Source organism: Carcharhinus amblyrhynchos, chromosome 4, assembly GCF_965287045.1.
Source record: "Carcharhinus amblyrhynchos chromosome 4, sCarAmb.v2.hapA, whole genome shotgun sequence".
In the NCBI taxonomy this organism is placed as follows: Eukaryota; Metazoa; Chordata; class Chondrichthyes; order Carcharhiniformes; family Carcharhinidae; genus Carcharhinus; species Carcharhinus amblyrhynchos.
This window is the reverse complement of record NC_137327.1, coordinates 117,609,080-117,624,279: the sequence shown is the minus strand read 5'-3', so window position 1 is coordinate 117,624,279 and position 15,200 is coordinate 117,609,080. Positions and strand designations below refer to the sequence as shown.

The 15,200-nt window shown below is 43.3% G+C and overlaps 1 protein-coding gene across 5 annotated transcripts in view; it reads left to right on the top strand.

Annotated features, from left to right (window-relative positions):
* The window catches only part of mcf2a (MCF.2 cell line derived transforming sequence a), a 163,817-nt gene extending 151,178 nt beyond the window's left edge, over positions 1 to 12,639 (top strand). For all 5 annotated transcript variants that reach the window (XM_080187797.1, XM_080187799.1, XM_080187798.1 and 2 more), the window contains one exon: positions 8,390 to 12,639. In XM_080187797.1, the coding sequence (XP_080043923.1) occupies positions 8,390 to 8,433 (44 nt within the window). In that variant the 3' untranslated portion in view covers positions 8,434 to 12,639. The remainder of the gene's footprint in view (positions 1 to 8,389) is intronic.
* The last annotated feature ends 2,561 nt before the right edge of the window (positions 12,640 to 15,200 follow it).

Sequence of the window (15,200 nt, the reverse complement as noted above, 5' to 3'; positions counted from 1 at the left end):
CAGAATGGTGACATTGATAATGATGCTGGTTCTTGTGCACTCCTGCTACATTGCGTAGGTAACATCAGGTGGATTATAGGGTGTAATTTTGGAGTGAAGGAGAAATCCAGACAGCAGTCCTGTCAGTGGTTTGTTTGTTAGGAACAATGATGCACTCTACCGCATTCTTTTCAGGGGAAAGTGGAAGTTTGGACTCGTGTGCAGATCCTGACTCTGCTGTTTGGTATCTCCAGGTGTGATTGTTGTGTAACTGTGATCAGGTGAGGTAGTGATTCAATGTTAAAGCTAATAAGAAAGGCATTTGCTGAGGTAAGATTGTGTCCTTAGTTCAGGCACTTGTTCGGCAAAAATCTTGTTAGAGAAAACCAGCAGGTTTGAACCCTGCGATCATCTGATGAATTTGACCTGCCCAGCTTTGTCTCGGGTGGGAAAAGGAGCGTTATTTTCAAATTGTTTGAGTTTTTTTAAGCTTCTGATTGAAGCGTTCACATGCTTTAATGCTTCAATCCCTTCGAATCACTCTTAAACGTGACAAAAATGCCCCATATGTGATGATAGAGAGCCTGCTGTCACTAAGGCAAGACGAAAGCTCACTGAGGAATGAAATTTGCGATTGGAAATTATTTAGAGACTGAAGAATGAACAGCTGATATTGGTAAGTGCTTAGACTTACCCCCTCTGTTACTGAGAACTATGTGTGAATACATAGATGGCTGTTAATGTCAATCTGCGCTCGGAAGGTTCTGCTGCAAATAGGAGAGAGCACCATGGACGATTGAGCTCTGGATGAGTTGCTGCCTCGAGATTTTCCCTCTTTGTGTTTTCGCTGGAGAATATCGCGATTTGTGGGGAGGAATTGCATTGTTTATGAACAGTATGTGTGCGGGAATGTAAGGCCCGAGTGTGTTGGCAATTACGAAGGGTTTCACAGCACCATCCCTCAAGTTCAGCATGGAATCATCGCCTTGGCGAGGGTGATTGGCTTTGATAAAGTGGAGGAAGCTAGTATGCTGGAATTGCTTGAATTGCACAGAGAGGAATTGTCCAATGAAGGCTGAATGTGGCTCAAGAGCCTGGGAGCTGCAGAGGAAGTTCACACTGAAACACCAACTGCTTGGAATTTCTCACTGAAACAACTGTTAGTGTTTCAACTCCTCGGAGAGGAAATGGAAGTCTTCACCGAGGATGATCCAAACAGCGATCGCAGCTACAGAGTGAACTGGTGGCTCAACAATACCATTAACTACCACGAGGAGAAGAAAGAAAACGTCCAGCAGTCTTTACACAAACCTTTCAGGATCATTACTGACCCTGGCCCTTTGTGTCATGGTTGCTCAACTTACGTTGTCTTCAATTCAAAGCCGGAATCACTCCAACATCTCACATGGAGCTTCTATATGCAGAAGACGCTTGTATGGGCAGCACAGTGTCACAATGATTAGGGACTTGAGTTCAATCCAGCCCTGGGTCACTGTCGGTGTTTGCACATTCTCCCCATGTCTGTGTGGATTTCCCCTGGGTGTTCGGATTTCTCAAACATGCGCGGGTTAGGTTAACCCTAATATCAGGGGGCTTAGCAGGGTAAATATGAAGGGTTACAGGAATAGGGCCTGAGTGGGATTGTAGTCAGTGCAGACTCGATATGCTGAATGGCCTCCTTCTGCACTGTAGGGATTCAATGATTTTGTGTCTGTGCTCGCTCAGAAAATACATGAGAAAGTGGGCCTTCCACTACCCACCCAGGAAACATAGATCCTCTTGCAGCCAGCTCCCACAGCAGCTTAGGTCAATATCCTGGAAAATGTGGATCCCATTTTTCACATCTTTCCCTTAACAGAGGCAAACGTGGAAGATGAAATTCATTATTCCTATTCTCCAATAGGAGAGAGTTCACAAACATCCAAACAACTCATTAAACTGACCTTTGCTGCACCTCCTGCCCCACATCTGACAGCATTTGCAGATCTCACATTAGAGCAGAAACCATCCCAGAACCCAGTGAACCGAGTAGATTCAAGGCAGTGTTCAAAAAGAGGGTGGTAGGTGTCATCTAATTTACATTTATACAGCATTTATTTTATATTTAGTTATTTTATTTAACCATTAGAAGCCAGGAAGTGATTGTCAGTGTCATAGAGCCTGCAGATTGTTTAATCCATTGTTATGTCAAGATGCAAAGCCCAGTGAATGGACTGCAGTTCATTAAAATTCCCAAGGTGGGATTTTCCAGCCGCACTCGCCCCATGGTTGGGAAAATCCTGCCCAAAGTGCCCTCTGACAGTGCAGCACTTCCTCCAGTACTGACCCTCTGACAGTGCAGCACTTCCTCCAGCACTGACCCTCTGACAGTGCAGCACTTCCTCCAGCACTGACCCTCTGACAGTGCAGCACTTCCTCCAGTACTGACCCTCTGACAGTGCAGCACTTCCTCCAGTACTGACCCTCTGACAGTGCAGCACTTCCTCAGTACTGATCTTCTAACAGTGCAGCACTTCCTCAGTACTGATCTTCTAACAGTGCAGCACTCCCTCAGTACCGACCCTATGACAGTGTGACTCTCCCTCAGTACTGACCCTCTGACAGTACAGCATTCCCTCAGTATTGGGCCCCTGACAGTGTGGCGCTCCCTCAGTACTGACCCTCTGACAGTGCGATGCTCCTTAGTATTGACCCCCTGACAGTGCAGCACTTCCTCAGTATTGACTCTCTGAGTGTGGTACTCCCTCTCTACTGAGCCTTTGGCAGTGGTGGCACTCCCTCAGTACTGACCCTCTGACAATACAGCACTCCCTCAGTACTGACCCTCTGACAACGCGACACTCCCTAGTACTGACCCTCTGATAGTGCAGCACTCCCTCAGCACTGACCCTCTGACAGTGCGGCACTCCCTCAGCACTGATCCTCTGACAGTGCGGCACTCCCTCAGCACTGACCCTCTGACACTGCGGTACTCCCTCAGCACTGACCCTCTGACAGTGCGGCACTCCCTCAGCACTGACCCTCTGACAGTGCTGCACTCTCTCAGCACTGGCCTCAAAAGTGTACCACTCAAAATAGACCTTTCGATAGCACAGAGCTCCCTTAATGCAGCCTCTCCGTTTGCGCAGATGTTCTTTTACAGCTCTGTGTCAGCTTGTTGAGATGCAGTATGTGGGCGCATCAGCCCATAATGTCAGAGGCAGCAGTAAGCTACCCACGGGCCATTGCTGTTGTGATTTATTTTTCTGTCGGCTGAGTTTGGAGTGGTAGAATTGAAAGATTGGAACGTTCTCAAGAACCAACTCCTCCTGACTCACAATAAATTTAGGACAGTAAGGAGTGAATGGAGATATTTTATGAAATATGAAAATTTATGTAATTTATAGCAATTTCTGATGTTAAAATACAGTACGATTACCCAGTAATTCCAAATAAATTATTTAAATAATGCAGTGTTGTTTCAAATGAATTACTTTGTATGAAAACACTGCCATCTACAGCTGGGGAGGTGTAAACAATGTTAAAATGGACACAATGAGCTTTGAATTTTCAAATGGAAAGAGTTTCTCAAGTGGAAGGTTTCTCACATGGTGCTGACATTCACTATCATTCAATCTGGATGTTGTTGCCCATTTGGAAATTCATTGCTGATCCGTTACCTCATTCATTAAAAATCACAGAAGTTAATAATTAGCAATGAAAAATTATATCACAACATTCTGACTGATTAGTGATGTTAAAAATAATCAGAGGTAATAAAGTTATAAAAATCACATAAATTAAACCAATATACTTAAAACTTCCAAAGAGCTTTGAAATTAAAGCCCCCTTTCCATAGATGTTTGAACACTGACATCATTCTCCCAAAAATTACAATGTCCATACATCACAGAGCACGGAAAAGGCCCTTCAGCCCATCGAGTCACCAACGCTTACTACCACTAAAATGGCACTGATCCCATTTTCTTCTACTTGTCCCATATCCTTAATTGTTATGATATTTCATCTGTTCATTCAGATTTTTTTTAAAGGTTTCCAGTCTCCACTATTTTTTCAGGTAGTGCATTCCAGATTCCCACCAGCCTCGGAGTGAAAAATATTTTCCTGAAATCCCCTCTGAATCTCCTGCCCCTCACCCTAAAACTATGCCCCCTTGTGGTTGACCCTTTAACCAAAGGGAGCAGCTGCTCCTTACTCACCCTGTCCAAACCTCTCATAATCTTATATACCTCAATCATATCCCCCCCCCAAAAAATGGCTGCTATGGAAAAATAAAAGAGAAAGAGAGATTAAGAGAAAAAGAGTGAGACAGTGTCATGGACAGGAATGGAAGGCAATACCATAAACCAACATTTTCCAACGATAGGCTGACCATCCTTACGTAGCGGTAGTGTTGCTCCATGTTGGGATTTCCCAATAGATATTGAAAGCAAGAAGCCCTGACAATGTCACATAATAAATCTGACAATGTGCTTCCATTCCCAGCCCATTAGTGACAATGAATAAGGGAAGGGAAGGTCAGAAAGTGGATAAGATGGATTGGCCATGCTGAATTGCCTCTTAGTGTCCAAAGATGTGTAGGTTAGGGGGATTAATGGAGTAAAATGCATGAGGATGGGAAGGGCTTTGACAAAATGCTCTGTTGACAAGTCAATGCAGATTTGATGGGTCAAATGACCTCTTTCCGCACTAGGGATTCTATGAAGTGGTGATTGCCATTGTTTGTAATACTCTTTACTTCCACATGATTTGTACTGAGAGGAAGAAAGATCTTTTGGGAACTTGAATTAAAGAAAGAGTGTAATGTCTCTTGTTTAATAGACAAAAAGCAGATCATTCTCAGGATGGCAGGCTGTTATGAGTGGGGTGCTGCAGGGATCGGTGCTACATCTACAGCTGTTCATAATCCATATCCATAATTTGGCTGTGGGGACTAATTGTAAAATACTTCCAATTTGCTGATAACGCCAAACTGGAAAAGTAAGGAGAATGCAAGGAGACTACAGGAGAATTTGGACAAGCTGAATGAATGGTCTAGAACAGGGTAGATGGACTGTAATGTGAGTAAGTCTGAATTTATTCACTTTGGGAGCAAACACAAGAAGACAGAGTGTTTCTTCAATGGTGAGGAGGTGGGAAGTCTGGCTGTCGAAAGGTGTCCTTGTTCATGAGTCACTAAAGTTAGCGGGCAGGTGCAGTAAGCAATTAGGAAGACAAATGGTATATTGGCCCTCATCGTGAGAAGATTTGATACAGGATTGAAGATGGTTTGCTGCAGCGTATAGAGCCCTGGTGAGACCGCACTCAGAGTACTGTGTATAGTTTTAGTCTCCTTATCAGAGAAGGAGATACATACCGTGGAGGGAGTGCAATGAAGGTTCACCAACCTCATCCCTGGGGACGCGAGATTGTTTTATCAGGAGAGATTGTGTTTCGAAGAATGATCATATTGAAACTTACAGAATTCTTACAGGGCCTGACAATGGAGTTGTACATAAAGTGTTTCCCCTGGCTGATGAGTCTAAAACCAGGGGGCATAATCTCAGGATATGGAGTTGTCCATTTAAGACTGTGATGAGGAGGAATTTCTTCGCTTTGGAATTCTTTATCATAGAAGACTTGGAAGTTCAATCATGGAGCATGTTCAAGGCAGACACCAATATATTTCTGGAGACATCAAAGGATATGAACAATAAGAAATCTCACAACACCAAGTTAAAGTCCAACAGGTTTATTTGGTGTGCTACCAAATAAACCTGTTGGACTTTAACTTGGTGTTGTGAGACTTCTTACTGTGCTTACCCCAGTCCAATGCCGGCATCTCCACATAAGGCATGTGGAGGTAGCTCAGCTTAGTAAAGTGGTGTTGAACTAAATGATCAGTCATGATCTAATTGAAAGGCAGAGTGGGCTCGATGGGCTGAATGGCCTACTTGTGGTGCTATGTTTCTATGTAATATAGTTTAGAATAATATGACGGCTGGGATTCTCCAGCCTCACCCGTGACTAGGATTCTACGTGCCTTCTGCAAGTCTTGCCCCTGGAGAGAAGGACCATGTTACATCAGCCAGCCTCCCCGCGAAAGGAACGTTCTAGTGATTCATGCTTCTGGACTCTGGATACATATAAAACCCCAACACTTGTTGCAGTTTGCCCTGAATTCTCTTCCTTTCTCCTAAGTTTCTATTGTGTGAATGTTAAAATGTTGTGAAACCCTCTCTCATGTGTGTATTTTTTTTTAATGCATTCGTGGGACATGGGCATTGCTAGTTGGCCAGCATTTATTGCCCATCCCTGAGGACAGTTGTGAGTTGACTACATTGCTTTGGCTGTGGAGTCACATGTAGGCCAGACCGGATAAGGACAGCAGGTTTCATTCCCTAAAGGACATTAGTGAAGCAGATGAGTTTTTCCGACAATGGTGTCATGGTCATCAGTAGATTCTAAATTCCAGGTAATTTTTATGGAAATCAAATTCCACCAGCTGCCGTGGCGGGATTTGAACATGGGTCCCTGGAACATTAGCTGAGTTTCTGGATTAATAATCTAGCGACAATACCACCAGGTTTATCGCCTCCCCATGTGTGTGTAAAACAAACCAACTTTTTTATTTCCATCGTAACTCGAGTTCACAAGTTACCAGTGAAGGATTGGAACACTTAAGGGTTGGGGAAAATGTGTCAACCTTTTATAAAGGGGGAAAGCAGAAAAAAAGATGCCTTTCTGTTTATGGAAGACAAAAGAGTGGGGAAATCAGGGCTGTTTTAATTGACCACCTCCTCCTGTTGGTGACAAACATGATGGGGTGAATGGCCTCCTGTGCTTCAGAGTTTACAATGTCCTCCACCCCTTCCCCCCTCCCCTCCCCCCCCACCTCTCTGAAATACTCGGTAATGCGTTATAAATAACAGTGTAAAATACAATGGCCAGATCTTATGTTGGATGTGGTTGTGGTCGAAGGGCAAAGAAATGGCCATTCAGCCAATCAAATTGAGCCTGTGGGATCATGCCGTTAGCTAATGACTGATTGGAACTTCATCTCCATTTACCGGCCTCTGCACCATACCCCTTGTTACCTGAACCCAATAGAAATCCATCCATCTCAGTCCTGAAAATTAGAATTGACCGCCAGTACCCAGAGAGTTTGGGCAAAAGAGTTTCCAGATTCCCAGCAGCCTGTGTGTGTGGAAACATGTGTCCTGATTTATTCGTCTTTGTGCCCTTGTTATTGAATCACTTGCTGATTACATCAGCTATCAGGAATCACGCCCCAGAGTTCACCTGAGTGAGAGCTAAACTAGTAAACATCTATGACTGGGGGATGCAGCTTGGATATTGTCGGAATTGCTCCAGTTTGTGTGTTTGCAATTAATAGATAGAAAATCATGGGAACACCTAAGGAGGTCATTTGGCCCTTCATCTTTTCATAGAATTATAGAATCCATACAGTACAGAAGAAGGCCATTGGGCCCATTGACTCTCCCACCACAATTCCACCCAGGCCCTATTCCCATAACCCCACACTGCTAGTCCCCTGACCATAGGGTCAATTTAGCATGGTCAATCAATCTAACCCACACATGTTTGGACTTTGGGAGGAAACTGGAGCACCTGGAGAAAACCCACGCAGACATGGGGAGAATGTGGAAACTCCGCACAGACCGAGGCCGGTATTGAACCTGGGACCCTGGCACTGTGAGGCAGCAGTGCCAATCACTGTGTCACCCATTACACCAATCCTTTTACAGAATTGTGTGTCTGAATTTTCCAACATGTTTCTAAGTGGGTGAGGCCCTTACACTCGGAGAATGATCATATAAATCTCTGTCACAGAGGTTCAGGCTCTTTTACTTTCATTTCACTGCCACAATCCAACGTGACTGATTGCTGCACAAGGCAGTGTTCTCACTTTATGTCATTACCTGCAACTAAGCTTCAAACTCAGAGTCACTCTTTCTATAACTCTTATTCATCTGTTTGTCTGATTAACACATTCAAAATAAATGAGTTTGATGCCTGAATGAAATTAGTGGACAAGAAGTAATTATGTAAGAATATATGTAAGCATTCATCTATCTGTAATTTATCAACCAGACATCCTTAAAATTTAGTTGTTTATTGTTAAATTGATGGATCCTAAGCCAGGTGGTGAAGTATGAAACTAGGTTATAAGATTTTTCCTGATAATAGGTTTATTTATAGAATGCACCATTCCATGTGCCTCCTTCCTATGCCGATCACCTAACAACCTTTCTTTATACATGCTCCAGGTATTTAATGAAACAGTGCCTTTCACCTATGTATCTTAACAATATACTTCACATATAATTAGACATTCATCAAATATTTACACCATGGAGAAGGTTGTGGTTTGAGTGTGAAAAGTACGGCCTTGTCCTTTGCCTTTCAGGATTGGATATTCATAAGATAAGAAAAGTCAATTCGTCACCTTGACCAGGAGACCCAGCCCTAGGACGTTCACTCTGTCGCAGTCCTCTCTTCCCCCTCAAGCGGCTTCACCACGCCTTGGTTTCCTCTTGTGTTGGAGGAACCTTGGTAGAATGTTTCTCCATCTGAACGTCATGCCTCTAGTCAGCAGGGACCAATGGAACCCATCCCATAATTCATGGATGAGGAGGAAGATGAGGGAAGTTGTGCAATAAACTCCGAGAGGGATCTTGATGGTATCACCCTGTGAACCACAAGACAAGAAAAGACATTTGAAGGTGGAGCGATGAGCAGGATTTGGACCTCTTATCTGAAAAGACAAAGATACTCAGGTATCTTTGAGCAGTTCCATGGATCTGCTCCATTCTCTTAACTGAGCTCTTGGATTCTTGTGCTGAAGGAAGCTGTTATCTGGAGAAGAGCCTCCTCATTTTGTAATTGCTAAGTATTTTGTGTGTGGATGTTTAGATCATTCTGAGGAAATAATGTTTACATAATCCATATTTTTAATGTTGCGTTCACATAGAGAGATAATATAACTAGATGAAAGTTCTATGTTTTTACCAATTATGTATGTTGGAATCATTGACAAACATTGCTGATTTTTTATATGTAATTATAACTTTCACAAGGCTTCTTATGGAAGTATTTTGAATGTTGGTATGTTTTCATACTTTATTTGTGTTTGTAGAGAAAGGTTCAGGATCTCCCGTTGGCCTTAGACTCAGATCCCATCATTTTCTGTGTCATTGCGATTAGCAGCTCATGCCCTTCCTTGCATTATGCTGCAGTGATAGTTTGGAGGGCTTCCTTCTCATCGCTTATGTTCTTTCTGCCTCTGACCACCCATTTGCCCTTTTCCCCCGATCTCTCATTCCTGCTCACCCCAGATCCATCAGGTTCACGACTTGATTCACATCTTTTATTCTGTACAGTGAGTCACTCCTTCTGAGATCACCATTTCAATCAGATTCTGATGCCAAAGCCCCAATCTCCAGAACCATTGGCAAAATTAGTGGGCAGGACAGGATCAGTCAGTTTCCTACTAAATATTAATTTGGTCTGTATAATAACAGGAAAAGATAAAGTCCATTAAATGTTACATCACATTGCGTTCCTTGAATCTTTGTTGTTGATTCCTGTTCTTCACTGAATTGCAGTCCTAATCTCCAGGGCAATACCGAAATATGTTTCTTTTTGACCTGTTCCCTTCTCTTTCCTCTGGTTCTACACATTTGGTCCTTATCAATTGTATTGAACTTGCTGATGATGCCATGCCCTTGCATGTAGACCTCAGTTACACAGAGTGTACCTTGAGTTCATCATTCCTTCATCCCTTGTTCACCATCCTATGTCAGTCTCATCTTTATCCCTTCGGATCCATGGATCTTTACATTTATTGGCCTCTCCAGTGAGAGCTCCTCAATGTATCCCAAACTGTAAGAATGAAGTGCTTTCTCTGACAGTGAGCACAAAGGCTGCAATCATTTTAATGCAATAGCAACCCACAATAAAATCCAGGTCAGAGGCAGACTGGTACAGTATTGCAGGGAATCAGCACTTTCATTCCTCTTCGTGTAACCGGTGACATTTCGAAACACATATAGGTTGCGAAACTGTAAAAAGAAATCCTGAATAAAGTCTTCAGCATGCATGTCTCTGCTGAACTCTCACCCCACTTACTCTGCTTTCAGAATTCAATTATCTTGCACATTACAAACTGGAACCTGTCACTGTGCACTATAGTCACTGAATCACTTTAGTAGTTCACTTTTTTTCCATTGTAATTATATTTTAAAGACAGGGTGGTAACTGAGGTGATTATGTCAATGTTGCTCTTTATTTATCTATTTAAAATACTTACCATTATGTTTATTACTTTGTGCCTGATGACTTTATTTAGGGAAGTGTACTCCGCAGTGATGCTTTCTAAGTTGAATAACTTGATAGTCTAGGTATTAACATTCTCATTCCTTAGTCTTTGAATCTGATTGCTGATAAGGTTGACATTTACTGCCTATCTCTAACTTCCCGAAACTCAGTGTCATGCTGGGCCACTTTGGAAGATAGTTCACACTCAGCCATGTTTACCTGAGGATTGGAGTCACATAAATGCCCAGAGAAAGGACAGCAGCTTTCCTTCCTGACCGGTTAACCACAATTCCAACTCTCCATGGTCACCCCTACTGATACTAAATTTTACTTCTAGGTTTTTTTTTACAAAACTGATTTCCAGTTCTCAAGGCCTTGACATTCAATGGTATTACCATCACTGAATCGCCCAGTATCAACATCCTGAGGATTACCCATCACTGAATCGCCCAGTATCAACATCCTGAGGATTACCCATCACTGAATCTCCCAGGATCAACATCCTGAGGATTACCCATCACTGAATCGCCCAGTATCAACATCCTGAGGATTACCCATCACTGAATCTCCCAGGATCAACATCCTGAGGATCACCCATCACTGAATCTCCCACCTACAAGTTGAACTGTGGGAACTCACCAGGCCTACCTGGACAAATCATTCCAAAACGATAATCACTGCCATCTAGAAGGATAAGGGCAGCACATACCTGGGAATTCCACCATCTGGAGGTTCCCCTCCAAGTCACTTGCCATCCTAGCTTGGAAATATATCGCCGCTCCTTCGCTGTTGCTTGGTCTAAATCCTGGAACTCCCTCCCTAACAGCACTGTGGGCGCATCTACAACACTGGGATTGCAGTGGTTCAATGGGCAAGCCAGTGCTACCCACATCACATATAAAGAAACTGCCACTGGAAAAATGTACGTTCAAATTCTCAACATTAATAATCCAGATCTGTTGATTACTAGGGTTCTGTATAATTATCACTACACAAGGAATATAGGAAGAGGCCATATTTAAATTGAACTAATGTTCTCAAACTGTCCTGGTGGGACTTGAACTCACTTTCTCTAGATTAACTGGTCCAGTGATATAATCATTGCATTCCTCTCTCAGAAGCACACTGGAATTAAACCCATGCACTGAATTTTAAGCCTCCATCCCCAAACCTTGTGCAAAGACCCCACTGTCCCTCCTTTATTTATGTATGACCATTTTCCCTTCATTGTCATTCAGAATTACATAGATATAATCTGCATTCCATTTGCTACAAGCTCCACCACCCAGATCAGTGGATACGTACATTAGTTTAACCCAGGGTCAATGTTAAAGAGGGTGGCAACAACTATATTAAAGAGCCTCCCTTGGGATTCTTAATAGCCAGCACCAAAGAGGAAAACTTTATTGAATAAGTCACCAATGACTTATTCCCCATTCCAGTCTAGATCTTACCCTATATTCAAACTACAAATGTGGCAAACACCTTTCCCAAGTTGTAACCTTCCATATAAGAATTCATAGAATCCCTCCAGCAGAGAAGGAGATTATTGGTCCATCAGGTCTGTACTGACCACAATTCCATCCAGGCCATATTCTTGTAACCCCACTCATTTATCCTGTCAATCCTCCTGACACTAGGGTCAACTTAGCACGGCTAATCCATTCAACCTGAACATTTTTGGACTGTTAACCTTACCTTAACCAGATAACTAGTTCTTACACAAGAAGATTGTGAGGTATTGAAAGTAAGAGAGTTAACAGATCAAACCCAGCAGTTCATTGTGAATTCATGGCAGAGTGCTGGATCTGCTCTGATGTACCAGACCTGTTTAGCCATGAGCCACTGAACATCAAAATGAAAGCTTTCCAATGTATGAAACGACCAACTCCACACTCATTGTGTCGAATGTTTCAGCATCATCTCAGCCTTCACTGATGGGTATTTGGTTCTTGCTAAGAACACAGCTGAAATTTGATTGATGCTTTAACTACTTACCTTGAGTTTCATTCAAAAAATTCCCATCCATTGAACAGCTGAATGGATGTGAAAAAGAGCTGTGTATGTTCTGTATAACTAGTGCTAATAATGCAACAGTCCCACCCTATAGTCGCATCCATGTCAGGAATATCTGGTGTACAAGAACTTCAAATGCATGAAGAAACTAATACGTGGTAAGATTATTTGCAAAGTATAACGTACTTTTTGCCAGGGTTAGATACTTTAACTTATTTTCAGCTCATAGACGTAATTACATTGTACATCAAATTCAGCGCCTTCATTGAACAGAGCAAACTCTGTACATTGTAGTAAATAAAATGAAAAGATTCCAAGATTAAACCTTTTATTTGATATTTTGTCCTCTATTTTCTTCTCTATTTTGTTTTGCTTCTCATTTCCAGCCTGACTTGGACTATCATTGCTTCCCTTTGATCCGAGCTACAACAGATGGAGATGGTGAATTGGAAAAGGCTATTTGCTTGAGCAAGACTGCTTGACATCATGGTGGCTGGAACACCTGGACCAGATGATTTCTAACCTCACTCCTCCCACAGTTGTAATCTCCTCAGAGAGGCAAGAAATCCCTGAGCCAATAAGGGAAGCAACACCCTGCAAAATGTCTCAGCATCTCCCTCAATCATTAACCATCTAGACCTCAGAGTTGTCCAGAAAGATTTTTAGCTCCCTATGCTGCAATTCCAATCAAGAACTGGCCCTATTCTGTCTTGAACTTTCAATTTTTTAATATTCTTCACTGGTGAGATTAGGTTTCTTCCCACCCCCTACTGGTGAGAATCACATCCTGGCTCCATTTTGACTAAGTGCCATCTGATTGCAATATTCAATCACTGCAAAAACAAGTCTGAAACTCTCCCATTTTCTCGTTCATTCAGCATTTAGAATTTATTAACGTAAGAACACCCCCTAGGAGTGAGGATACCTCACCTCCTGACTCCCCAAAGACTGGTAGATGGGCCTAGGACACTACCCTGAGGAACTCCTACAGTGATGTCCTGAGATCTTGATAATTGACTGAAACCACACCCATCTTCCTCTGAGCCAAGCATTACTCCAACCAGCAGAGAGTTTTCTCCTGATTCCCATTGATTTCAACTATGCTAGGGCTCTTTGATGCTTTCCCTAACAAATGTTGCCTTGATGTCAAGATCGGTCACTCATATAATTTAAACAAATTACTGCGGATGCTGGAATCTGAAACAAAAACTGAAAATGCTGGAAAATGTCAGCAGGTCTGACAGCATCTGTGGAGAGAGAATCGAGCCAAAGTTTCGAGTCTGGATGGCCCTTCAGTCACATTCAGTTCACCTCTTGAGTTCAGCTCCCTTGTCCATGGTTAGAGCAGGGCTGTAATGGAATCAGGAGCTGAGTGGCCCTGGCTGTACCCAGACTGATCGTCCATGAGCAAGTTATGTAAATGCCATTTAAAATAGAACAAAGAACAAAGAACAAAGAACAACACAGCACGGGAAACAGGCCCTTCGGCCCAATGAGCCCGCGCCGCCGTCCCACTGTCTCAGTGACCTATTCATGATTTTAGCCTACGCCTAATGTGCGAGGATCAGGGAGGTCCAATTTAGGGACAATTTAGTACCCAATCAATCAGCCTAAAAGCACATCTTTGGGGATGTGGGAGGAAACCGGAGCACCCGGAGGAAACCCACGCAACCACGGGGAGAACGTGCAAACTCCCACAGACACAGGCCCAAATCCATGTGTCCGCACAGCAACAGAGATAGTCTCTGAGCTGTCATGTTGCCCTCGAGATGGTCCAGTTTAAGCACACTAACGACATGAAGCAATAGGCAACTCCCGAAGCAACGTCCAAGAGCAGCCCACTACAACCTGCCGCATGCATGCCCCTTGCTGGACTTAAATGCCTGTGGAGACAAAAAAATTCATTATTAAACAGGCAAAGACTGTAACATCCCTGAGGCAAAACGTATTCCCAAGCCTACAATGTTTAGTAAGGCCTACTATATCCCCCTATATGTAGACCGCTCATGTGGCTGTCTAAGTGACTCTTAAACAACCCTAGCGTGCCTGCTTCCATCACCTTACTCGGCAGTGCATTCCACACCCCCACTACCCTTTGCGTGAAAAACTGCCCTCTAATATTTGTCTTATACCTCACCCTAAGCCTGTGGCCCCTCGTTCTATCCATTTCTAATAGCGGAAAAAGCTTACCACCATTTACTCTATCTATCCCCTTCATAATCTTATAAACCTCTATTAGATCCCCCCTCAGCCGACGTCTCTCAAGGGAAAACAGCCCAAGTTCATTCAATCTTTCCTCGTAAGACAGCCCTTCCATACCAGGCAGCATCCTGGTAAATCTCCTCTGCACTCTCTCCAGGATCTCTACATCCTTCCGGTAGTACGGCGACCAGAACTGGACGCAGTACTCCAAGTGAGGCCTAACCAACGTTCTATACAACTGCAACATCAGACTCCTACTCTTATATTCTATACCTCTTCCTATGAAGGCTAACATACCATACGCTTTCCTCATCACATTCTGCACCTGCGCCGACACCTTCAGGGACTTGTGCACTTGCACCCCCAGGTCTCTCTGCGTATCTATACTCCGGATAGTTCTACCTTTTATCGTATAACTCCCCTCCACATTATTCCGGCCAAAGTGCATCACCTCGCATTTCTCCGGATTAAATTCCATTTGCCATCTATCTGCCCAATCTACCAGCCTGTCTATGTCCTGTTGCATTGCCAGGCACTGCTCCTCAGTACCCGCCAATCCAACCATCTTAGTGTCATCAGCAAATTTGCTGATCACACCACCTACCCCCTCTTCCAAGTCATTAATATATACCACAAATAGAAGAGGTCCTAGTACCGAGCCCTGCGGCACACCACTGGTGACA